This window comes from Pristiophorus japonicus, chromosome 6 (genome assembly GCF_044704955.1).
Source record: "Pristiophorus japonicus isolate sPriJap1 chromosome 6, sPriJap1.hap1, whole genome shotgun sequence".
NCBI classification, from domain to species: domain Eukaryota; kingdom Metazoa; phylum Chordata; class Chondrichthyes; family Pristiophoridae; genus Pristiophorus; species Pristiophorus japonicus.
In genome coordinates, this window is record NC_091982.1 from 254505231 (window position 1) to 254532273 (window position 27043).

Genomic DNA, 27043 nt, shown 5'->3' on the forward strand with positions numbered 1-27043 from the left:
ACAAGCTGCCAACAGCCTAGCATTTGGCCTTCCATTCACCACAGTACTTCCGCAAATATTAGATCTGCTCAATCATTCTCTCACCACCAACCCCCTCAACCCCCGCCCCGACCCCCCCCCCCTCTCCCACCCCCACTCATTTGATGACCCTGTCCCCAGTAAAAACCTTTACTTGCTCGCATCCTGATCAATTCCCCTGGTAAGCCTCCATCTGCGGTCCCTCAAGTCCAAAGAATGCAGATTTGAGCGTATCTGGTGTACAATTGGCTTAGCCATCCATCATCAGATCTGGCTAGACTACATTAAGAGCCAACAGACCACATGCTCCTCTGAACCCACCTTGTGACTGGTACATCAAAAGTCTCGATACATTGACATCCAAATAACAATCAAATCTCAGTCACACGAAGATGACAGATCATTGCAGATTAAAATGGTCATGTGTCAGAGAGCTGCAGGACACATTGGCCCTGAATTCACGGTCCTTACGGGCGTGTACAAGGTACGCACGTGCCCGTAGGGGCCCACAAGTTTCGTGTTTAGGTATGCGAAGCGCTTGCGCCTAAACCTGGAACTATTGCACGCGGAAGTAAAGGGCCTCTGCGGGCGGAGAGTCAGGCTATTTGTCCAACATCTGCCCAGCGAATGCCCTTGAAATCCTTACGACTGATAAAAACAGGCGTTAAGCCTGCTTTTATCAATGTAACACATTTAAAGGACAGAAAAATACATTTCTGTTTTAACTAATTAATTAAATTGCATTTTGGTTAATTTTAAATATGTGTTTTAAAAAAATATATTATTTTAAGTATTTGTTTGTTTTGGGGGGGTGTTCCCATTCATACCTATGCTGATTCCGTACATACGGAACTCACCACAAGTATGAATGGGGGAATACCCCTACTTTGATTGGTCCGGCCGGCTCACGTGATCCCAGGGACACGTGCGAAGCGTCTACAGCCCTGGCATACGTGGGCCTCTACGCAGGCCTTCGCGCAGAGGCCCAGGACCGCAAGCCGCCGAACCTCCCGGAACGCCAGGTAAATTCATAGACACTTTTCGGGTTGGAGGCATTCAGGTCGCGGGAAGCCTCCGACCGCAATTTCTGGGCCAAATCCCAGCTGGTGTAATTGCAACAGCGCATCGAGATCTGTGGTTCAGAATGTCTTATTATATCATCATTATCTCATCCACCTGCTGCTATATTTCTTGTCAGTTGATAATCCACACAATCAGGTGGTTATTTTAGTTTGTGCATTTTGATTTGGTTGCCACGTCACGTAGGCTCACTGAAGCTTGAATGATCGTCTCCGAGTAAGAGGCCTGCATCAAACCACTCTGTTGTAATACAGGAGAGAGACATGAAGGAGGTCATATCAAAGCACCTTACCAATAAAGTAGTTGCTCCCCAAAGACACCATCTCCTCTAAAAGAACAAATCCATCGATGGTGTGCAAGGGCATGATGCTCTTTCCATTCAAAAAAGAGCATTGCTGGAATTCAGCTTCTGTGACTTCCCAGAAGGCAACAGGTGTGTCAACCCCATTCAGTTTAATTCTGGAAGACAAACATGGTTTTTAAATAAATTCAGATGTTCACTGATGCCTTGGGCATGGAATTTATTTCAATGGTCATTACTTTGATTTTTTGAGTTTTTCAAAGCGACACAGCTCTCGTTTCACTGAGCATTCTGATTCAACTTTAAATGACTGTGATAATATAAGCCACTTAGGTGCCAGCATGAGGTGCCATGCTCTAGAAACCCCCGCCAGTCGTTGGGCCATCAACAGAATCGCTCTCATTTTTGATTTGCCAATAGTGTTAAAAAATGACCTATTATATTCTATCAACTCGAAAGATGCCACTGGGTCTCAGGCCCAAAGGTGGGCCATGATTTGCTTCTTGTGTGGTCGTTTCTAATATTGTTGCTGTGGATGTGGTCAATTAAAAGCTATGGACGTAGTCAGTTAGAGCCTCACGGCACTCCTATCACAGCGGTAGGGACAAATCATCTGGTCACCGTGAACCTTTAAAATAGACATGGCGCTCTTCAATGAAAAAGGAATTCAGCTGTGTTTCTGAGCTTTGGCTAATATTTTATCTTCCAACACAGTGTAGCTGAGATGGTTTGTGGCTGGAAGACCACACTGGTCCAGAATGGCACAGCATGGACCTGAACTCGAAATTCCCCCACACAAGAGCTGCCTGATTTTGTTCAGATGTTGGCAGCCAAGCGCTACCACAGAGGGAGAGTCAACCTGGGGGTCAATCTCTCGCTTATCTACCCCGTGGCTGATTACAGAGCCACACTGCTAAGGTCAGACAGCAGCTGGCTTTGGTGCTTTCTCTGTCGGGAGATATGGTACACTTGCAAAATAACAATAAGTGCAGCGTGCAGTTAGATCTGCCAAATCCATTCAACAAGACTCGAGCAGAAAATCTCTTTTCCTTACCTTAGTGCAGTCTCCTCAGGTACTTCAAGATTAGGTGGCTGACTGTCAACTGATTCATTGAAGCTATTGTTTCCACAGAGAAAATTTGAAGTGTTGATCATCTGGTTAACAAAGAAAGGTTAAAATTGTTAGCCGTCTCATTAAATATATTTCTGGATGTATGAGCTTAGAAACTAGCTGGCTGAACCAGTTCTTTCATCAGCCTTGCACTGCATTTCAGAAAGACTCAGATAACTTTGATGGATTGGATATACATGGTGCATAGGGTAAGTACCTTTCAATAGTCCAACATCCAGTATTAGCTGAGCAAAAAATTCCTCCAATTAAGTATTGGGAAGACTGAAGCCATTGTCTTCGGTCCCCACCACAAACTCCGATTCCTCGTCACTGAATCCATTTCCCTCCCTGGCCACTGTCTGAGGCTGAACCAGACTGTCTGCAACCATGGCGTCCTATTTGACCCTGAGCTGAGCTTTCCACTCCATAATCCTCCCCATCACCAAGACTGCTTACTTCCACCTCTAACCTTTCCCATCTCCAACCTTGCCTCAGCTCATCTGCTGCTGAAACCCTCATCCATGCCTTTGTTATCTCTAGATGCAACTATTCCAGCATCAGAGGCAGTCCCTCGGAATCGAGGAAGATTTGCTTCCACTCTTACAATGAGTCCTTAGGTGGCTGAACAGTCCAATAAGAGAGCCACAGTCCCTGCCACAGGTCGAACAGACAGTCGTTGAGGGTAAGGGAGGGTGGGACAGGTTTACCGCACATTCCTTCCGCTGCCTGCGCTTGTTTTCTGCATGCACTCGGCGATGACAACTCGAGGCGCTCAGCGCCCTCCCAGATGCACTTCCTCCACTTAGTGCGGTCTTTGGCCAGGGACTCCCAGGTGTCAGTGCCTCTGTTCACCTTTGGCTCGTTTGCCATGAGGGAGTTCCGAGTAGAGCACTTGCTTTGGGAGTCTCGTGTCTGGCATGCGAACTATGTGGCCTGCCCAGTGGAGCTGATCGAGTGTGGTCAGTGCTTCAATGCTGGGGATGTTGGCCTGGTCAACGGCGCTAATGTTGGTGTGTCTGTCCTCCCAGGGGATTTGTAGGATCTTGCGGAGGCATTGTTGGTGGTAGTTCTCCAGCGACTTGAGGTGTCTACTGTACATGGTCCATGCCACCCTCCATAAACCTGAGTTCATCTAAAACTCAGCTGCTCGTATTTTAACTCGCACCGAGTCCTGTTCACGAACAACCCTTGTACGCGCTGACCTATATTGGCCCTGTGTCCGGTAATGCCATGATTTTAAAATTCTCATCCTTGTTTTCAAATGCCTCAAAGGCCTCACTCCTATCTTTGTAACCTCCTTCAGCCCAACAACTTTCTGAGATCTCTGCAATCCTCCAATGCTAGCCTCTTGTGCATCCCACATTTTTATCTCTTCACCACTGGCGGCCATGCCTTCAGCTGCCTAGACACCAAGATCTGGAATTTTTCCCGCTAAACATATCCATCTCTCTCTCTCTCTCTCTAAATGCTGCTTAAAAATAACAGGGCAAGAATTTCTAGAGAAAGGGAAACATACCTCTTAACTGTCAAATTTACCAGAACATAAGAAAGAAAGCTCAAAATCATACACTGAGCAATAATTTCATTTTTCCCAAAGGCACAAATGGAAATCACTAAGGTGGATTGCTGCACACCATGGAGTGATGTCCTTGCACTGAGCATTCCAACGATGACTATCATAATCCCACAAGACCCATCCCCATGCCTTGTGGGTCTCCCCATGAAAGAACCAAGGCCTTTTGTAGCACATGGACCAGCACAGGATCAGTGCAAGAAGTTCCAGTCCCCCCATGTGCAACTCCTTCCAGATAATGGGGTTGATTTTCAAGTGACGGCACTCATCGGGCAGGAGAGCGTCAGAACAAGCCCTCTGCCCGCCCGATGGAAGTAGCTGAAGCCAACTGTTTTCGTGGTCGCACCTCATTAAAATTCTGTTGGTGAACTGCTTGCATTGTTGGAGCAACTTGCCAATTGGAGGGGGACAGTAAATCTGGTGGCTCCACCATGTAGCCCAGCCACCCCAACACTTGGCTGGCAGTGTTGCCCCATGATGGGAACAGTAGCATAGTGGTTATGTTACTGGACTAGTAATCCAGATGTCTGGACTCATGATCCAGAGACATGAGTTCAAATCCCACCATGGCAGCTGGGGGAATTTAAATTCAGTCAATTAAATAAACCTGGAAATAAAAAGCTAGTATCAGTAATGGTGACCATAAAACTATCGGATTGTCGTAAAAACCCATCTAGTTCACTAATGTCCTTTAGGGAAGGAAATCTGCCGTCCTTACCCGGTCTGGGCCGATATGTGACTCCAGACCCACAGCAATGTGGTTGACTCTTAACTGCTTAACTCTTAACCTCTGAAATGGCCTAGCAAGCCACTCAGTTGTCCCAAACCGCTATGACAAAGTCATTGTGGGAGCATCTTCACCACACGGACTGCAGCGGTTCAAGAAGGCTCACCACCACCCTCTCAAAGGCAATTAGGGATGGGCAATAAATGCCAGGCTTACCAGCGACACCCCATTCTGTGAATGGATAAAAGCAATCTCAGGTACATTGATAACTATGTTTAAAGATGAAACTATCAATGTGATAGGGCGCAAAACCTTAGAGATTGCACGGGATACTGAAGCAGGTGTTTCGCTCAAATCTCAGGATTCATTTCCCTGGTCAGCACATGTACTAATTACTGTAGCACAACAAATGATACCTTTAGGACGGTAGAGACAGTAACTGCGATTCACTGCTGCAGGGTAAACAACAGGAATCATTGCATTTCAAAGTAATTAATTGTCTGCGAGATGCTTTGGGGCATTTTTGAGAAATGTGATAAAGGGCTATATAAATGCAAATCTATTATTTTCTTTTTGCACAGATTTCAGAAGGAGTGGAGCTACAGGCAGGCAGACCCTATGGTCAGAAGGCCGTTACACACCGAACTCAAGCAAGCACCATCCCAGAGACATACATCGAGGAGGACCTAGACGGTGAATTCCAGGAAGGATCACGGGGTGAGACATCGAGCACGGGAGAGGAATAGAGGCCCAGGAAGTGCCAGTGGAGGTCCACATAACTGACGGTCGGACAGAAACACTAAGCTAGCTTTAAAAAGAAGGATGCTGAATCTGCGAAGCGTAAGGAGTGACTTGGCTCCTTGCACAGCAAGCTGAATATCACAGGAGTATAGGTGAGCCATGCCATGAATGGTACAAAGCCATGAATGGTGTCATTTACAGGGCATGACCTGCAGGCTGCCATTGTCAGCTTCACGATGCCAGTGACATCTGCAGTGGAGACGACAGATACTCACATGAATAGTGCAGGGAGAGTTGTCTCATGCTGCTGTCGAGATGGCCATGACTGGCCATCCAATATTGACTGGTTTTGGTGCACTTAGGGCAACCATTGAAGACAACCATTAAGGAATGATTCAGTGAGCTTGGGGCATCAGTCTCTGCTCACACAGTGCACTGGCTGCTTTGAGGACCCATCCTCTAATAGTAAGATGCTGCACCGCAAGCACAATCGACTGCCTCTAATGTCAGCATTATTAACAGGGCAGCATATGCCTCTGCACAAGTGATCCCCTGAAGCACATTCGCCCAAAGATTATGCCCTTTGAGGGTAGCACATGCTATTGCTGCAGCAGCAACTGGGCCCTCAAGAGCACAAGCACATTGGGCACTGTGTCAGCAGAATCTCCAGCAGCTGCAGAACAGATCTTTCAGCAAGTCCCAGCATTTCCTCCTTTCATGAGGCTTTTGTTTACGAATAGTTCACAACTTAGAAGACATCCCAGTAGAACGTGAAGCACAAAGGGACGGCACTTGTCACATCACATCGCGAACATTCTTTGCATTCACTATTCCACGAATGAAAATATTTAACATCTCTAATAGTTTGCAGCCAGTGATTTTTTTTTTAAATAGTTGTGTAATACCCCAGACAAATGGTGGTGAATGATAAGGTACATTGATGACCTGAGGAGAAGTGCAGAAGTAGGCCATCTCAATAGGGGTCACAATGGCCCTGACAGGGCAAGGAGAGTAACGGCAATAAGTAGACGTAAATTTGGGCTGGATTTTCGAGGGATTTGTGACCGGGTTTTCGCTGCGTTTTGACCCTCCGCGATTTGTTAGCTAATAACGTCTTGATAACGTTGTTTGAATGTTTCTTTGAATGTTTTTCTCCCCCCTCCCAAGTCCTCTCTCGCAGCGCAAACGACCGCGCACTAAAGTTGGCGAGGACCGCGTTTTTGCGCCGCGGAAGCTCAGCCTGAAATCAGTAACGCAGCGAAAACGGTCATTTTCACGTATCGCTACCGTTTTCGCCCCAAAACTCCAAAACCCGAAAATCGAGCCCAAAAGGCTGACATGCAAACAGCAATAAAGGTACAAAGAAACAAATTGATTACGTCGATTTATGCTTTAAAAGAGCCACCTCTGTGCATCAATTGGGAAAAGTCAAATCAGAGCCCGACAAATCAGTTTCACCTCCCTCAACATGTGCCCTCCTCTTCCATGTTTCACTGCTGCTCCCCTAGAAACCTATTTAATGATGATGCTTCTGTTGATACCAATACTGTTCTTACAAAGCACTGAGGCCTTCTCCCATCCCCTGAGCAGTCCAAGCATCAGAATGACTGCTTCAGACCCTCAAAAATGTTCTAATAAGAATGTTAATGGCAGCATGCACCTTGTGATACCTGGTCTGTGCTCGGGTTTGAAGATGACGTACAGCTTTCAGGAGCCAGGTTGCAGCACATAGCACGGTACGTTAGAAGCCAACATTGCAACCTGCCTTCTCCTTGGGTGTATTGCGACATGCTGGGGTTGTTTTCCTTGGAACAGAGGAGGCTGAGGGGGGGTGGGATTTAATTGAGGTGTATAAAATTATGAGGGGCCGAGATAGCGTGGATAGGAAGGACCTACTTCCCTTAGCAGAAGGGTCAGTAACCAGGGGGCATAGACTTAAAGTAATTGGTAGAAGGATTCGAGGGGAGATGAGGAAGAACCTCGTCACCCAGAGGGTGCTGGGAGTTTGGAACTCACTGCCTGAAAGGGTGGTAGAGGCAGAAACCTTCATCACATTTAAAAGATACCTGGTTGTGCACTTAAAGAGCCATGACCTACAGGGCTATGGACCTAGTGCTGGAAGTTGGGATTAGGCTGGGTAACCATTTTCAACTGGCATGGACATGATGGGCCGAATGGCCTCTTTCTGTGTTGTAGTTTTCTATGATTCTATGACTCTATGTTGATCTGCTTCAAGATGTAGGTTTCGTGAGCACCGCCAAGGAGCATATATCACCATGTACAACGTTAAGGCAATGGTAGGAGGCCATGGGGCCAAAATTGCCCCATTTTTTAAGAGCCGTTACCGTCTCAAAGAGGTGGCAATGATGTAGCAAGCACTCACTGCTCGGTCGACACGGGGGGGCCGACATTTTGTAAATTGCCTTCCTTTATTTTTGGCGTGGTGTTTGGGACCGCCCCGGCAGTCTTCCAGCCCCGTCAGGCACGCGACAACCCCTTTCCGTTCCAATCGGTAAATTGCCCCATGGGAGCGGGTCAGCCGGCGCTCAGTGCCCCCCCCCCCCCCCGCCAACAGCTTTCCCTGGCAGGAAGCTTCTTGTGACTGGGCGACGGGTCCGCCCTTAAAGGGGAAAGCACACTGCTGCGGCCGCCATTTTACTTTCATTGTCGGCCGACTCCGAGGTCGGCCCGACATTAGTGGCCACGTGTTCGGCCGGGCCGCCAACAGGCAGCCCGGCACCCCCTCTTGGGTGCCAGGCTGCTGGCCCGGCCGAAACCCTCCCTCGTGGCCCAGTGGACCTAACTGAAATAAATGCAGAGCTCGCAGTGGCCCGTCCCCTTTAACTGAGTGGTGGCCGACCAGACACAATGGCACTTCTGCCCGACACTCCGCACCGACACCAAAAAAAAAAGCAAAACCCTCAGTATCGCTCAAATCTCGGCCCCATGGATTGGGATGGATAAAAAAAAAAAGTCAGTACGTGCGCCCCGTTTGAGGTAGAAACTCTACCTATTGAGGTTTTGACACTGCATAGTTTGTCGATGCTCAGATGGTTACATTTGGTCCAAACAACACCTATGCTGTGCAGTTCCTGCAGGTGCCATTCCAAAGAATAAGCCCTTTTATTCTTATGCCTTAACTGTATTGATGTAGGGTGCCCGCTCACTCTCACTGTGGTAATTAAAACTTCTACTATTGTGATTCACGTGCTCACCATGCTGCTGATACCAGTGTTGGGAATAAAATAACTTCCTATTTTTGCCGTCCAGTGTTAGCATCAAGTGTCTTAGGTCAGGTACGAGTTAGATGCAGGGTAAAAGGTTGTTAATCTGCCCCATCAATATGTCTTATCAATATATCAACATCAACACCAGGGGCAGCCTTCATGTATAATAAGTTTGATATTTCTATTCCCTAGCCTTATGCCCTGAGTGAGACAGCCAATTTAGCACCAATCAGTGCTAATTTTGAAGAATGTGTACATAAACCTATTAAGAGCTGCACAGAGAGTATCTAAAGTTAGTATTCCTACAATCTTCGAAGAGAGGAGACTTTCATCCCACAGTCTGAACAAAATAAAAATGTTGAACTAGTCAATCCAGACTATGGGCTCAATTTTGCCCAAGCCCATTTTGTGGCATGTTGCCAGAGTTATGCCATTTTTCTAGGCCAGAAACGCGCCAGAAATATTTTGCCAAAGTTTCCCCGATGTACAATTCAAATTTGGCGCCACGCAGCTTGTCCAGTCGCCTCGGGGGGAGGGGGGGGTGGGGGCCTGCTGTCTGCGGCAAAAAACTATGCCACACCTTCTGCGCATGCGCGACAAAAGAAGTGACGTTTTTGATGTTATTTCAACGGATGCGCATGCGCAGTACAGCTCCGGGCTGGCAATCGGCCATTGTTAAAGAGCCAGTTGTGTGTGTGAGAAGGAGTGATGTGTGAGAGCATTGGAAAGATCGCAGTTGCAGCAGTACAAGATGCAACGCGGTGTAAGGACCAGGAATTTATTACAGGATGAAGTGGATCCACTAGTTACTGTGATTGAGAACCGATGGCAGGAGCTGGACACCAGCAGAGGTCACACAAAAGTTCCACCCAAAGAAATGAAGAAACGCTAGAACCAAGTTGCAGAAGATTACTGCGCAATGCTGACCACCACGAGATCTGGAGGCCCGTGTAAAAAGAAATGGCAGGACCTTGGTCAAGTAGTTAGTGTAAGTAATATTTTCGTTTATTCAATGCAATTGCAACTGTAAATGTGATCAGCTGTATATGTTCCATCCAGCAGAAAGACCCTCTCTAAAAAGTTGCATTTTCATCTTTGCAGAGGAAGGTGGCACATAATGGCCCCAAGTTTCGTGCCGCGGCGAAAACGGCGCACCTCCGAGCTGGGCGCCTGTTTTTCGCGCCGAAAACTGCGCCGATATTCTATGTCTGCTTGGCGCAACGCGCTCTTCGCAGCAGGGGGCGGAACTTAACACTCGTGCCGATTTTCTAAGTAGCAGGGGGCGGGTACAATTTAAATTAGCCTTTGTGGTGCCGGCAACCCTGCGCATGCGCGTTGGAGCGTGTGCGCATGCGCAGTCTCACACAAACATTGGCACTCGGCCAATTTTTTTAAATACTGCAGAAAAAGTGAAGATTTGTTTCTTGGACCCCTGCAAAGGCTTGTAATTTAATTTTTTTGGATATTTCTGTGTGTGAGGGAGTGCTTTTAGCAGCACTGCTGAATAAATCACCTGCTGAAATCAGTGAGTTCAGCTTTTCACTGCTAAACTTGCAGAACCGGTGCTGCATTGGTGCATGCAAATTAAGGACTGTGTGTTTGGAGAAATAAGAGTGCCAATTCAACTTTGCAATGGATCAACGTCCACCAAGAACAAAAAATTTCTTGCATGAGGAAGTGGAGATATTAGTCAACGTAATTGAGCAGAGATGGCAGGAGCTAGATACCAGCAACAGAGGTCGCATAAAAGTGCCACCAAAAGAAATGAAGAAATGCTGGAACCAAGTTGCAGAAGATTACTGCGCAGTGGTGCATACCAGGAGATCTGGAAGTCAGTGTAAAACCATTGCATAATACGTGGTGTTGACAATGCAGCACCCATTCTGCAAATTTAAGTATAAAACTGTCGATGTGGCTGCCTCTCCCTGTCCAAATGGCCTCAGTCCCCCTCACAGCTCGAAGGCTGCTGCTGTATCTTCGGCTGCCGTCAGCCACTGACGCCGCCCCTAAAGCGTGGCCGAATGGCCTCAAGCACCATAAAGAGCTGCGTGTGTCAGGTGTTGATTCTTCGGCTGCCGACCAGCCACTGACACCGCTGATATCTCATGGCCGAATGGCCTCGGGTCCGTCCGGTGCTGCTTCTTCGCGGCCAGCCACGAAGAGAATGAAGGCCTGCCTCAAGCACCGCAGCTCAGCTCGAAGCTTGCTGCCGCTGCGGTCGAGACACTGACGCCACACCCCTGCCTGTCTCCAACATGAAAGGCCTGCCTGAAGCACAGCAGCTCGAAGGCTGATGCTATTTCACACAGGTAGGAACATGGTTTATTTAATCTTTTCTTTGCTTATAAATTTTTATTCAGGTTGGATTTATTTGTATAATATTTGTATAAGTATAACTAAGGATTGATTGTAGAATTTAATGACTTCCCCCCCCCCCTGACCTCATTCCCTATGCCTAATTTGTAACCTACGCCTGATTTTCTAAAGTGTAGACAAGGTTTTTTCGAGCGTACAAAAATCTTCACTTACTCCATTCTAAGTTAGTTTGGAATAAGTTTTCACTCACGAAACTTTGAAATCAGGCATAAGTGGCCGGACACGCCCCCTTTTGAAAAGAAAATTCTGTTCCAAAGTGAAACTGTTCTACCTGACTAGAACTGGAGCAAACTAAATGTCGAGAATTGCCATTTCTAAGATACTCCGTTCTCCACCAGTTGCTCCTAAAAATCAGGAGCAAATCATGTGGAAACTTGGGGCCAATAAGAGGGAAAGAACTCGAACAGGACGAGGCCTGGCAATTCTGCAGCCACCGACACCCTGGGAAGGGTGGGTCGCTGCTTTGATGGGTCCTGCCTGGAGAAAAGCAACCACCACTGCACAAGCTGGGCTCACACTCGAGGGAGAGGGTAAGTCCTGAAAATTCCACAGTCTGGCTTTGCTAAATGTTAAGTACTGCGCGGGCTAGCCATGTTTCGGTTCCTGGGGATGTCTCCGTCAGCTACGCTTCGGTTGATGCAATGTGCTGGCATTCATCGTGGTCCTTCAAATCAGCCCGCTGCCTGGCCTGCATGCCACCCACCCTGCCCCCTCCTCTGCTGCTAACCATTTGTCTGTGTTCTGTTATATTTTGCAGAACTTGAGGCCGACCCTGATGATGCAGGAGAAGATTCAGACGAGGACGAGCCTGAACAGGATAACATCTTCCAATCCCGCCCTCTAGACCAAGAGCATGGAGATGAGGGGGGGGGGGGGGGGGGAGGGGGAGGGGATGGAGATGGATGAAGCCCCCACTGTTTTACTGACTTTGGTGGAGGTGCAGGTGCCGCCCATTGAGGTGCCAGCCCCTTCGGTGACTAGTGGTTTGAGTGTTGGTGAGACATTCCATGGTTTCCTAACGTCCGAGGCTGCGGGTCCCAGTGGTGGGGTGCAGGCAGGCACACCCAGGGCCCCACCTTCTGAGGTTGCGGGTCCCAGTGGTGGGGTGCAGGCAGGCACACCCAGGGCCCCACCTTCTGAGGTTGCGGGTCCCAGTGGTGGGGTGCAGGCAGGCACACCCAGGGCCCCACCTTCTGAGGCTGCGGGTCCCAGTGGTGGGGTGCGAGCCACACCTGTGGAGAGGAGGATAAGGGGCGCTGGACCACGTTCTCCTGAGGGGCAGGATCTATCGGCTGTGGTTCAGATGATAGCAATGAGTGAGGAGAGTATTGACCTTACGCAATCCCTCCTGGACACCATCAATGGGGTGGGTGATGAGATAGCGGGACTGTCGGGAGAAGTAACACCAATCTCACGAGAAATGGGAACGATGTCAGTGACCATGAGGGAGGGAATGTCACAGGTAGCTAATGTGCTGTCAGTGAACATCAAGGAGGGAATATCAGAGATGGTGCAAACACTATCACTGAACATGAGGGAGGGAATGTTGCAGGTAGTTGAGACAGTTTTGCTCAACATGAGGAAGGGAATGTTGCAGGTCGTTGAGACACTGCCAGGGTGCATGAGGGATGGCATTCTGGAGTTAACTGCTGCAATAAGGGAACACGCCCAGACCTCGCGTCCATTGACAGAATCAACTGCCACTCACACTCCAATCCCCAACACCAGCCTCTGAAGAGCTCCAAGCCGGGCTCTCCACATTACCGTCTCCCCCACACCCCACCTCCCCCCCCCCCACAACAGGTGCACACTACCCAAGATCTTAGAAAGAATAAGCTTGGTACCAACCCCAGAAACACTGTGCCACCGCCTGCGGGCAGGGATGGTGGAGTCACCAAGAACAAGCGCGTTGGGCGGTTTTAGAATAAGGTGGAGGGGAGATGGGTGCAGCCTTTCTTTGCTGCTGCTGCTGTTGTTGCTGTTATTGTTATTATTGTAACTGTTGTTCTCAAATTAAAAGATTTTTGTAAGTTGTGTAAATTTACAAGTTTAAGTGATCTTAAAGTTTTTAAGTGATCTTAAGAGTTTGTAAGCGTTCGTAACTGAGAACGTTAAAGTTTGGTACAAGAATAATTTTATTAAAGTTAAGTACAAAGAACTGTTAAAGTTTTGAATAAAATATATTTTACATTAAATCGGAATCATTTTCATTATTTGTTCCATTATTAACACAGCAGGCAGGACAGGTTCTTTGTTCTCTCGCTCCCCAAGGTGTGTATGGGTGGACCACACCCAGGTCATGTGATTTCTCCTACCCTCTCCACCCCAACTCATTGCAGTCTTGTGCCTAGTGCAGCAGCCTTCCGATCGCCACCTCTCACCACCCCCACCCCCTCCCCTCCTCGGGCTTGTTTTCCAGCCGAGCCCTGAGCCTGTGTCCGGACGCGGGACCGATTCTGACGGCCGGCGCTACGACTCCTCCTGACCTACTTGAAGATGTTCTTGGCGTGTGCGTAAAAAAAAAAAATGAAAACTTCAGAGATCCATGAAACTTCCGTGTACTCCGTTGAAAGATAAAAAAAAGTTGAACTTTATTGTGGATATTTCAAGTGTTAAGAGACTCCCTCCAAAAACTTCGATGACAAACAATGGCGTCTTTCAGTGTCGATTTTTCAACGTGCGCTGCTTTCTGTTAACTCACCAGGTGGTTTTTCGGGAGTGGCCAGATACGCCGACCTTGGACATTTTTGGCCAAACTGCGAAAAATGCTAAAAACTGGCACAGGCATGAGGGCCCCCTATGGCGTCAAAAAAACCTAACCTAGAAAAATCGTAACTAAAGCAGTTACGCTGGCGCAGATTCCAGGGGGAAACTTTGAATTAAATAAATATGCCAGAAAAAACAGCGTGAGCCAAAAAAACAGTGCAAACGACCCTGGAAAATTGAGTCCTATGACAGCTCTGTCATCTTGATTCCTGATCTTCACTCTGTGGCCTGGATTTTCCACTAATGAGGATCTCAGGTGTATCTTGGTGACCCATGAACGCAGTCTCTCTAAAACATACGACCCTGAAGTAGGCAGCGGCCACTTTAAGGGGGCAGAGCCAGACTGCAACAGGCCCGTGATCAACAGCACAGACTCGCCAGCTTTAGAAAATTTACATAGAAACATAGAAAATAGGTGCAGGAGTAGGCCATTCGGCCCTTCTAGCCTGCACCACCATTCAATGAGTTCATGGCTGGACATGCAACTTCAGTATCCCATTCCTGCTTTCTCACCATACCCCTTGATCCCCCCAGTAGTAAGGACTTTATCTAACACCTTTTTGAATATATTTAATGAATTGGCCTCAACAACTTTCTGTGGTAGAGAATTCCACAGGTTCACCACTCTCTGGGTGAAGAAATTCCTCCTCATCTCGGTCCTAAATGGCTTACCCCTTATCCTTAGACTGTGTCCCCTGGTTCTGGACTTCCCCAACATTGGGAACATTCTTCCTGCATCTAACCTGTCTAACCCCGTCAGAATTTTAAACGTTTCTATGAGGTCCCCTCTCATTTTTCTGAACTTCAGTGAATACAAGCCCAGTTGATCCAGTCTTTCTTGATAGGTTAGTCCCACCATCCCGGGAATCAGTCTGGTGAACCTTCGCTGCACTCCCTCAATAGCAAGAATGTCCTTCCTCAGGTTAGGAGACCAAAACTGCACACAATACTCCAGGTGTGGCCTCACCAAGGCCCTGTACAACTGTAGCAACACCTCCCTGCCCCTGTACTCAAATCCCCTCGTAATGAAGGCCAACATGCCATTTGCTTTCTTAACCGCCTGCTGTACCTGCATGCCAACCTTCAATGACTGATGTACCATGACACCCAGGTCTCTTTGCACCTCCCCTTTTCCTAATCTGTCACCATTCAGATAATAGTCTGTCTCTCTGTTTTTACCACCTCACATTTATCCACATTATACTTCATCTGCCATGCATTTTCCCACTCACCTAACCTATCCAAGTCGCTCTGCAGCCTCATAGCATCCTCCTCGCAGCTCACACTGCCACCCAACTTAGTGTCATCCGCAAATTTGGAGATACTACATTTAATCCCCTCGTCTAAATCATTAATGTACAGTGTAAACAGCTGGGGCTCCAGCACAGAACCTTGCGGTACCCCACTAGTCACTGCCTGCCATTCTGAAAAGTCCCCATTTACTCCTACTCTTTGCTTCCTGTCTGACAACCAGTTCTCAATCCATGTCAGCACACTACCCCCAATCCCATGTGCTTTAACTTTGCACATTAATCTCTTGTGTGGGACCTTGTCGAAAGCCTTCTGAAAGTCCAAATATACCACATCAACTGGTTCTCCCTTGTCCACTCTACTGGAAACATCCTCAAAAAATTCCAGAAGATTTGTCAAGCATGATTTCCCTTTCACAAATCCATGCTGACTTGGACCTATCATGTCACCTCCTTCCAAATGCGCTGCTATGACATCCTTAATAATTGATTCCATCATTTTACCCACTACCTATGCCAGGCTGACCGGTCTATAATTCCCTGTTATCTCTCTCCCTCCTTTTTTAAAAAGTGGGGTTACATTGGCTACCCTCCACTCCATAGGAACTGATCCAGAGTCAATGGAATGTTGGAAAATGACTGTCAATGTATCCACTATTTCCAAGGCCACCTGCTTAAGTACTCTGGGATGCAGTCCATCAGGCCCTGGGGATTTATCAGCCTTCAATCCCATCAATTTCCCCAACACAATTTCCCGACTAATAAGGATTTCCCTCAGTTCCTCCTCCTTACTTGACCCTTTTATATCCGGAAGGTTGTTTGTGTCCTCCTCAGTGAATACCGAACCAAAGTACTTGTTCAATTGGTCCGCCATTTCTTTGTTCCCCGTTATGACTTCCCCTGATTCTGACTGCAGGGGATCTACGTTTGTCTTTACTAACCTTTTTCTCTTTACATATCGATAGAAACTTTTGCAATCCGTCTTAATGTTCCCTGCAAGCTTCTTCTCGTACTCCATTTTCCCTGCCCTAATCAAACCCTTTGTCCTCCTCTGCTGAGTTCTAAATTTCTCCCAGTCCCCGGGTTCGCTGCTATTTCTGGCCAATTTGTATGCCACTTCCTTGGCTTTAATACTATCCCTGATTTCCCTTGATAGCCACGGTTGAGCCACCTTCCCTTTTTTATTTTTACGCCAGACAGGAATGTACAATTGTTGTAGTTCATCCATGCGGTCTCTAAATGTCTGCCATTGCCCATCCACAGTCAACCCCTTCAGTATCATTCGCCAAACTATCCTAGCCAATTCACGCCTCATACCTTCAAAGTTACTCTTCTTTAAGTTCTGGACCACGGTCTCCGAATTAACTGTTTCATTCTCCATCCTAATGCAGAATTCCACCATATTATGGTCACTCTTCCCCAAGGGGCCTCGCACAACGAGATTGCTAATTAATCCTCTCTCATTACACAACACCCAGTCTAAGATGGCCTCCCCCCTAATTGGTTCCTCGACATATTGGTCTAAAAAACCATCCCTTATGCACTCCAGGAAATCCTCCTCCACCGTATTGCTTCCAGTTTGGTTAACACAATCTATGTGCATATTAAAGTCACCCATTATAACTGCTGCACCTTTATTGCACGCACCCCTAATTTCATGTTTGATGCCCTCCCCAACACCACTACTATTGTTTGGAGGTCTGTACACAACTCCCACTAAGGTTTTTTGCCCTTTGGTATTCTGCAGCTCTACCCATATAGATTCCACATCATCCAAGCTAATGTCCTTCTGAACTATTGCCTTAATTTCCTCCTTAACCAGCAATGCTACCTCACCTCCTTTTCCTTTTATTCTATCCTTCCTCAATGTTGAATACCCCTGGATGTTGAGTTCCCAGCCCTGATCATCCTGGAGCCACGTCTCCGTAATCCCAATCACATCATATTTGTTAACATCTATTTGCACAGTTAATTCATCCACCTTATTGCGGATACTCCTTGCATTAAGACACAAAGCCTTCAGGCTTGTTTTTTTTAACACCCTTTGTCCTTTTAGAATTTTGCTGTACAATGCCCTTTTTGTTCTTTGCCTTGGGTTTCCCTGCCCTCCACTTTTCCTCATCTCCTTTCTGTCTTTTGCTTTTGCCTCCTTTTTGTTTCCCTCTGTCTCCCTGCATTGGTTCCCATCCCCCTGCCATATTAGTTTAAATCCTCCCCAACAGCACTAGCAAACACTCCCCCTAGGACATTGGTTCCCGTCCTGCCCAGGTGCAGACTGTCCGGTTTGTACTGGTCCCACCTCCCCCAGAACCGGTTCCAATGCCCCAAGAATTTGAATCCCTCCCTGCTGCACCACTGCTCAAGCCACGTATTCATCTGTGCTATCCTGCGATTCCTACTCTGACTAACACGTGGCACTGGTAGCAATCCCGAGATTACTACTTTTGAGGTCCTACTTTTTAATTTAGCTCCTAGCTCCTTAAATTCGTTTCGTAGGACCTCATCCCTTTTTTTACCTATGTCGTTGGTACCAATGTGCACCACGACAACTGGCTGTTCTCCCTCCCTTTTTAGAATGTCCGGCACCCGCTCCGAGACATCCTTGACCGTTGCACCAGGGAGGCAACATACCATCCTGGAGTCTCGGTTACGGCCAGGGCTGCAAGTAATAGCAATACACTGCTGATGTATTTCTGTCATGTGCATATCAGGGGTCATAAATTGCGCTCCCTTACAGGTGCGTATGAAGTGCGTACATGCCCGTGGGGCCGCGCACGTTCCGGGTATAAGCATGCACTGCGCATATGCCTAAACCTAGCACTTGCGATCGGTCAAAAAATCTTTTGACAGATCCACCGCATCCGAAACTAAAAAGCCTCCCCAGGCAGAGAGTTGGGCTATTTGTCCAACTCCTGCCCAGCGAATGTGCTTCAAATTCTTACACTGGTATAAACAGGCATAAGGCCTGCTTATTCCAGAGTAAGACTTTTTAAAAAATAGAAAAATAAAATGTTATCACTCATTTATATTAAAAACCCTTGTCCATTAAAGGTAAGTTTATTTTAGCCCTGTTAAAACATTTTAAAAAACATTCAAAAAATAATTTTTGAATGAAATATTTAATTAAAATGCATGTTAATGAATTTTAAATAAGTAATGTGTTTTTTAAAATTTATTTTCAGTGTTTGTGTGCCTTTGGGGGTATTTCCATTAATACTGATGTGAGCTCCATACATAAAGGAACTCACACTCGTATAAATGGAGATCCCCTACTCTGATAGGCTGGGCCGGCCCACGTGATCCCAGAGATCCGTACGAAACCCGTACGATCCTGGGATACGCGGGCCCCTACACTGGCCTTCACGCAGAGCCCCAGGAACGCAAGTCGCCAAACCTCCAGGACCACCAGGTACTTTCGTAGAAATGGATTGCAGTCAGAGGCCTCCGTGTGATGTATCGTATGTCCCACCCCGCCCCTTGCCCCTAAACCCCGTCACTTCTGATAGAAAATTCCTGGAAGGGGCGGAGGAGAGGGGGAGTCAGCAGAATGACTGCCAGAGAATTTTCCAGCAAGTCCGCTTGGGTAGCACCTGGAAGCCAGCGATACTCAAGTGGAAAATCTAGGCCCATGTGTGCTGCTACGTTAAGCTATAAATGGGATTCGCAATACACAATGAAACCACAGGGTCAGCCTTTACCTACATGATGAAACCTGGTATAAGAATAAAAAAATTCCACACCTGCATTCTCAAGAAATGTTAAGCTTCACAGTATTTTATTATTACAAGCAAAACTCCTCGATACCGATAATCCACTTTAATAAATAAACTTCTCCATAAACTTTCATTTGACATTCTCAACTTATGCCAGAGGAAGACTAGGCAACAGAAAAGATTAAGAATTTTAATTAGGTAAATATTGCAGCCATTATTAATCTGATGCAAGCGATGTCAGGATCTCTTAGGGGTGGAAATGTCCATTCATATCTGACCTACTTGTAAATTCTGCTACTAAGCATTCAGTCAGATCGAGTGGTCGTGATACTCAGATATGAGACTGGGTGCCGCAGTCTCTTTACCTCCAAACCAGTGTTTGAATCCAGCAAAGTCACAGGCAAGTCTCCTCTGTCTAACGGTTATCAAGGTCCTGAGTCTTTAACCTAGTTCCTAATGGGCCAAAGTGGCAACACAAACCTGCTTCGAATTTGGCGCTAATTAACACTAATTAACACTAAAAGTACAGTTCTCCTGAGGGAGCTCACAGGATAGCTGGTGTCGGAAATGGAAAAATATCACACCGGTGCAACAGCACTCATTCTTCTGAGCTTGTGGCAGACATTTTTTTTATTCATTCATGGGATGTGGGCATTGCTGTTCATTTCTAATTGCCCTCGAGAGGGTGGTGGTGAGCCGCCTTCTTGAGCCACTGCAGTCCTTGTGGTGAAGATACTCCCACGTTTCTGTTAGGGAGTTCCAGGATTTTGAACCAGCGATGATGAAGCAATGCCCGATATATGTCCAAGTGTGTGACTTGGAGGGGAACTTGCAGGGTGGTGGTGTTCCCATGCGCCTGCTCCCTTGTCCTTCTAGGTGGTAGAGGTCGCGGGTTTGGGAGGTGCTGTCAAAGAAGCCTTGGCGAGTTGCTGCAGTGCATCTTGTAGATGGTACACACTGCAGCCACGGTGGGAGGGAGAGTGAATGTTGAAGGTGGGGGATGGGGTGCCAATCAAGTGGGCTGCTTTGTCCTGGATGGTGTTGAGCTTCTTGAGTGTTGTTGGAGCTGCAACTCATCCAGGCAAGTGGATAGCTTCTCGTCTTTACTCTCTGGCTGTAAAGCACCATGTGGGTGGAGAACAGAGAGGACAATTTACCGTGGAGGATTACACACGCACAACACAGCCTGCATAATTTTCCGTCCCTTTAAATCCAATTAGTGGAAGAAAAATTAGTCAGGTACTGTTATGTGATAGTTATCCTACCCATGTAATTTTCCTCTCTCTGCTCCATCCAAGGGATGCTTTCTGTCCAGACGATAAAGACAAAAATCTATCCCCTTTGTTGAGCGACAGCAGAGTAGCTTTACTTGTATCTGTACCTAACCTGGGACTGTTTGGTGCTGACACTGGGCACCCCGTATAAGAAAGCATTTCATTTCCTTGTGTTATCACCTCTGAACTTGACGAGCACAAAATTCATCAAAAAAAAGTTATTGACAGGGGAAGGTTTTTTGTTTTTTGACCAGTTCTATACCTCTATAGAGTTTGAGGGGAGTTGTAGGGCTGGAGGAGGTTACAGAGATAGGAGAGGGGTGAGACCATGGAGCAATTTAAACACAAGTTTGATCAATTTAAATTTGAGATGTTTGCTGGACCGGGAGCCAATGTAGGTCAGCGAGAACAGGGGTGATGGGTGAGCGGAACTTGGAACAGGATAGGATCAATGTACCCTCTAATTTTTATTTATGCTGAGAAGGCCACAAACTCCTTTGAGCATGACCATTTGGTCCGCGAGCAAATTATACAACAATTATTGTTACAACAACAACTTTTACAGCAACAACTTTAAAGCATGTATGCAGTAGTGCTATATTACCACCCCACCATCTCAACTCATAAGAACATAAGAACATAAGAATTAGGAACAGGAGTAGGCCATCTAGCTCCTCGAGCCTGCTCTGCCATTCAACAAGATCATGGCTGATCTGGCCGTGGACTCAGCTCCACTTACCTGCCCACTCCCCATAACCCTTAATTCCCTTATTGGTTAAAAATCTATCTATCTGTGACTTGAAAACATTCAATGAGCTAGCCTCAACTGCTTCCTTGGGCAGAGAATTCCACAGATTCACAACCCTCTGGGAGAAGAAATTCCTTCTCAACTCGGTTTTAAATTGGCTCCCCCTTATTTTGAGGCTGTGCCCCCTAGTTCTAGTCTCCCCGACCAGTGGAAACAACCTCTCTGCCTCTATCTTGTCTATCCCTTTCATTATTTTAAATGTTTCTATAAGATCACCCCTCATCCTTCTGAACTCCAACGAGTAAAGACCCAGTCTACTCAATCTATCATCATAAGGTAACCCCCTCATCTCCAGAATCAGTCTAGTGAATCGTGAGACAATCAGACAAGAGAAGTTTAACATAACTTTGTTGCTTTTGAAATGAACTCCAGTGCTTTATTTGCACTTTTATGGCTTTTTTAACCTGCATTGCTACTTTAAATGATTTGTGAATCTATACCCCAGATCCCTTTGCTCCTCTACCCCATTTAGATTCTTATTTCCCAAGGATTAGGCAGCCTCTGCCTTCCTCCTACCAAAATGCACCAGCTCGCACTTATCTATTATTGAAATTCATTTGTCATTTACATGCCCATTCTGCAAGTTTGTTTCTGGTAGAATTAATTGAAAGCTTTTAGTTGGTCATCTACAAACTCTATTTAAAAAAAAATACTTAATATAAATGACAGGGATATAAAAGAACTGCATAATAATGCATTAACACTTCAGAAGCACCACTCAGTTATACGATTATGTATCGACAAACAATCCAACAACTCAGGGTTAGCTGAAAGAGGCATATCTATTCGTGTAATTAGTATTAATTTTAAAGTTTTCAACATAATAGCCCATCCCTCATGCCACTGTAGCAAAGGCTGCACAAGCAACAGGAGCAATGGCTTTCCTATAGCACTGATGTGCTGTATGTCCATATAAGTAATTAGAATATTAATCACAATGCAACCAGATAACAAATATAAAGTGCTGCAGTTCATTAGTTTTCAGTATTAAAAAGAATTGAACAAAAACAGGTATCCGTACTGTCAACCTCAATCACTTCCATTAATAAACGTGGTAATAAACACCCCCCAAGTAATGTCAGAAATGCAACTCTTATTCACAAGTGTAGATAAACACATATCATTTGTGAAGTGCGGCTGTTGCTCAGTCCCCAGGAACGGACTACACACAGCTGGTGTGGACCCTCACCCATCTCTCTTTATCCCTATTTCGCTCTCTCTCTCTCTCTCTCTGCCCCTCTCTCTCTCTCTCTGTCCGTCTCCCTCTGTCCCTGTTTCTCTCTCATAACATAAGAAATAGGAACAGGAATAGGCCATTCGGCCCCTCGAGCCTGCTCTGCTATTCAATATCATGGCTGATCTTCTACCCCAACTTCACTTTCCTGCACTATCCCCATATCCTTTGATTCCCTCAATATCCACATACCTATCAATCTCTGTCTTGGATATACTCAATGACTGAGCCACCACATCCCTCTGGGGTACAGAATTCCAAGGATTCACCACCCTCTGAGTGAAAAATATTTCTCCTCATCTCAGTCTAAAATGGCCAACCCCTTATTCTGAGACTGTTACTCCTGGTTCTAAACTCCCCAGCAAGGGCAGACATCCTCCCTGCATGTACCCTGTCAAGCCCTGTAAGAATTTTGTATGTTTCAATGGGATCACCTCTCATTCTTCTGAACTATAGGCCTAGTTACTCAATATCGCCTCATAGGACATTCCCCCCATTCCAGGAATCAGTCTAGTGAACCTTCGATGCACTCCCTCTATGGCAAGTATATCCTTCTTTAGGTAAGGAGACCAAAACTGTACACAATACTCCAGGTGTGGTCTCACCAGGGCCTATATAATTGCAGTAAGACGTCTTTGCTCTTATACTCAAATCCTCTTGTAATAACGGCCAACATACTATTTGCTTCTTTAATTGCTTGCTGTACCTGCATATTAACTTTCAGTGATTCGTGTACAAGGACACCCAGGTCCCTCTGAACACCAATATTTCCCAATCTCACTATTTAAAACATTCTCTGCTTTTTTATTTTTCCAACAAAGTGTATAACTTCACATTTCTCCATATTATATTCCATTTGCCATGTCCTTGCCCACTCACTTAGCCTGTCTATATCCACTTCAAGTCTCTTTAGAAACATAGAAAATAGGTGCAGGAGCAGGCCATTCAGCCCTTCTAGCCTGCACCGCCATTCAATGAGTTCATGGCTGAACATGAAACTTCAGTATCCCCTTCCTGCTTTCTCGCCATACCCCTTGATCCCCCTAGTAGTAAGGACTTCATCTAACTCCCTTTTGAATATATTTAGTGAATTGGCCTCAACTACTTTCTGTGGTAGAGAATTCCACAGGTTCACCACTCTCTGAGTGAAGAAGTTTCTCCTCATCTCGGTCCTAAATGGCTTACCCCTTATCCTTAGACTGTGACCCCTGGTTCTGGACTTCCCCAACATTGGGAACATTCTTCCTGCATCCAACCTGTCCAAACCCGTCAGAATTTTAAACGTTTCTATGAGTTCCCCTCTCACTCTTCTGAACTCCAGTGAATACAAGCCCAGTTGATCCAGTCTTTCTTGATAGGTCAGTCCCACCATCCCGAGAATCAGTCTGGTGAATCTTCGCTGCACTCCCTCAATAGCAAGAACGTCCTTCCTCAAGTTAGGAGACCAAAACTGTACACAATACTCCAGGTGTGGCCTCACCAAGGCCCTGTACAACTGTAGCAACACCTCCCTGCCCCTGTACTCAAATCCCCTCGCTATGAAGGCCAACATGCCATTTGCTTTCTTAACCGCCTGCTGTACCTGCATGCCAACCTTCAATGACTGATGTACCATGACACCCAGGTCTCGCTGCACCTTCCCCCTTCCTAATCTGTCACCATTCAGATAATAGTCTGCCTCTCTGTTTTTACCACCAAAGTGGATAACCTCACATTTATCCACATTATACTTCATCTGCCACGCATTTGCCCACTCACCTAACCTATCCAAGTCACTCTGCAGCCTCATAGCATCCTCCTCGCAGCTCACATTCCCACCTAGCTTTGTATCATCAGCAAACTGGGATATATTACATTTGGTCTCCTCATCCAAATCATTAATATAGGACACCAGCAGAACTCGATGATATTCTCTGAGTAATGTCGTGAGACCTTTAATGTCCATCTGAATAGGCAACCAAGCCTCGGTTTAATGGCGGGAGGCGGAGCGGCTGTTCGTGAGGTCTACAAGAGGCCAGCAGGACATCGAGGAGCCCAGCAGGGAGTCGGGAGGCTCGGGAATTCGAGTATCGTCGAGGAGGCAGAGCGGGGAGATCGAGGCGGCCTACACAAGGCCCAGGAGTCGGGAGGCTCGGGAGTTCGAGTATCGTCGAGGAGGCAGAGCGGGGAGATCGAGGCGGCCTGCAGAAGGCCCAGGAGTCAGGAGGCTCGGGAGTTCGAGTGTCGAGGAGACAGAGCGGGGAGATCGAGGCGGCCTACACAAGGCCCAGGAGTCGGGAGGCTCGGGAGTTCGAGTGTCGAGGAGGCCCAGCCGGTGCAGCTGCAGCAGGGAGGCAAAAAGAAGTAGAAAGAAATCGAAAGGTGACATCACAGCCAAGGGGGTAAGTGATTGGCTGGTGATTGGTGAGTAGTTTTCTTTTTCTTTATCAGTAATAACCTGTAGCATTGCTGCTGCCAATTTAAGTTTATCTAAGGGTTAAGTCATGGCAGGACAGCTCGGACACATGTTATGCTCCTCCTGTACTATGTGGGAAGTCAGGGACGCTTCCGGTGTCCCTGACGACTACGTGTGCGGGAAGTGTATCCGCCTCCAGCTCCTGGCGAACCGTGTTGTGGAGCTGGAGCTGCGGCTGGATTCACTCTGGAGCATCCACGATGCTGAGAATGACGTGAATAGCACATTGAGTGAGTTGGTCTTACCGCAGGTAAAGGGTCCACAGCCAGATAGTAAATGGGTGATCAACAGGAAGAGCAGTGCAAGGAAGGTAGTGCAGGGGTCCCCTGTAGTCATCCCCTGCAAAACAGATACACCGCTTTGGGTACTGTTGAGGGGGATGACTCATCAGGGGAGGGCAGCAGCAGCCAGGTTCATGGCACCGTGGCTGGCTCTGTTGCACAGGAGGACAGAAAAAAGAGTGGGAGAGCTATAGTGATAGGGGATTCAATTGTAAGGGGAATAGATAGACGTTTCTGCGGCCGCAACCGAGACTCCAGGATGGTACGTTCCCTCCCTGGTGCAAGGGTCAAGGATGTCTCGGAGCGGGTGCAGGGCATTCTGAAAAGGGAGGGTGAACAGCCAGTTGTTGTGGTGCATATAGGTACCAACAATCTAGGTAAAAACAACAGGATGACATCCTACAAGATGAATTTAGCAAGCTAGGAGCTAAATTAAAAAGTAGAACCTAAAAGTAGTAATCTCAGGACTGCTACCAGTGCCACGTGCTAGTCAGAGTAGGAATCGCAGGGTAGCTCAGATGAATATGTGGCTTGAGAAGTGGTGCAGAAGGGAGGGATTCAAACTCCTGGGACATTGGAACCGGTTCTGGGGGAGGTGGGACCAGTACAAACCGGACAGTCTGCACCTGGGCAGGACCGGAACCAATGTCCTTGGGGGAGTGTTTGCTAGTGCTGTGGGGGAGGAGTTAAACTAACATGGCAGGGGGATGGGTACCTATGCAGGGAGACAGAGGGAAATAAAATGGAGGCAGAAGCAAAAGATAGAAAGGAGAATAGTAAAAGTGGAGGGCAGAGAAACCCAAGGCAAAAAACAAAAAGGGCCACATTACACCAAAATTCTAAAGGGGCAAAGTGTATTAAAAAGACAAGCCTGAAGGCTCTGTGCCTCAATGCGAGGAGTATTCGGAATAAGGTGGACGAATTAACTGTGCAGATAGCAGTTAACAGGTATGATGTAATTGGCATGACGGAGACATGGCTCCAGGGTGACCAAGGCTGGGAACTCAACATCTAGGGGTATTCAACATTTAGGAAGGATAGACAGAAAGGAAAAGGAGGCGGGGTGGCATTGCTGGTTAAAGAGGAAATTGCCACAGAAAGTTGTTGAGGCCAATTCACTAAATATATTCAAAAAGGAGTTAGATATGGTCCTTACTACTAGGGGGATCAAGGGGTATGGTGAGAAAGCAGGAAGGGGGTACTGAAGTTGCATGTTCAGCATGAACTCATTGAATGGCGGTGCAGGCTCGAAGGGCTGAAGGGCCTACTCCTGCACATATTTTCTATGTTTCTATGTTTCTATTGCAATAGTAAGAAAGGACATTAGCCTGGATGATGTGGAATCTGTACAGGTGGAGCTGCTGAATACCAAAGGGCAGAAAACGCTAGTGGGAGTTGTGTACAGACCACCAAACAGTAGTAGTGAGGTTGGGGACAGCATCAAACAAGAAATTAGAGATGCATGCAATAAAGGTACAGCAGTTATCATGGGCGACTTTAATCTACATTTTGATTGGGCTAACCTAACTGGTAGCAGTGCGGTGGAGGAGGATTTCCTGGCGTGTATTAGGGATGGTTTTCTAGACCAATATGTCGAGGAACCAACCAGGGAGCTGGCCATCCTAGACTGGGTGATGTGTAACGAGAAAGGACTAATTAGCAATCTTGTTGTGCGAGGCCCCTTGGGGAAGAGTGACCATAACATGGTAGAATTCTTTATTAAGATGGAGAGTGACACAGTTAATTCAGAAACTAGGGTCCTGAACTTAAGGAAAGGTAACTTCGATGGTTTGAGGCGTGAACTGGCTAGAATAGACTGGCAAATGATACTTAAAGGGTTGACGGTGGATAGACAATGGGAAACATTTAAAGATCACATGGTTAAACTTCATGGTTGGAGTGTTTTTCCCTGACATCAGTGGTGGGGAAAATGTTGGAATCAATTATTAAAGATGAAATAGCAGCACATTTGGAAAGCAGTGACAGGATTGGTCCAATTCAGCATGGATTTATGAAGAGGAAATCATGCATGACAAATCTTCTGGAATTTTTTGAGGATATAACTAGTCGACTGCACAAGGGAGAACCAGTGGATGTGGTGTTTTTGG

The 27043-nt window shown here is 46.8% G+C and overlaps 1 protein-coding gene across 1 annotated transcript in view; it reads right to left on the reverse strand.

Moving 5' to 3' along the window:
- dner (delta/notch-like EGF repeat containing) overlaps nt 1-27043 on the reverse strand; it is a 368701-nt gene that overhangs the window by 164049 nt on the left and 177609 nt on the right. The window contains exons 3-4 of the mRNA XM_070882480.1: nt 2454-2554; nt 1391-1557 (exon numbers count right to left, since the gene is read on the reverse strand). Coding sequence (XP_070738581.1) covers nt 1391-1557; nt 2454-2554 — 268 coding nt within the window. The remainder of the gene's footprint in view (nt 1-1390; nt 1558-2453; nt 2555-27043) is intronic.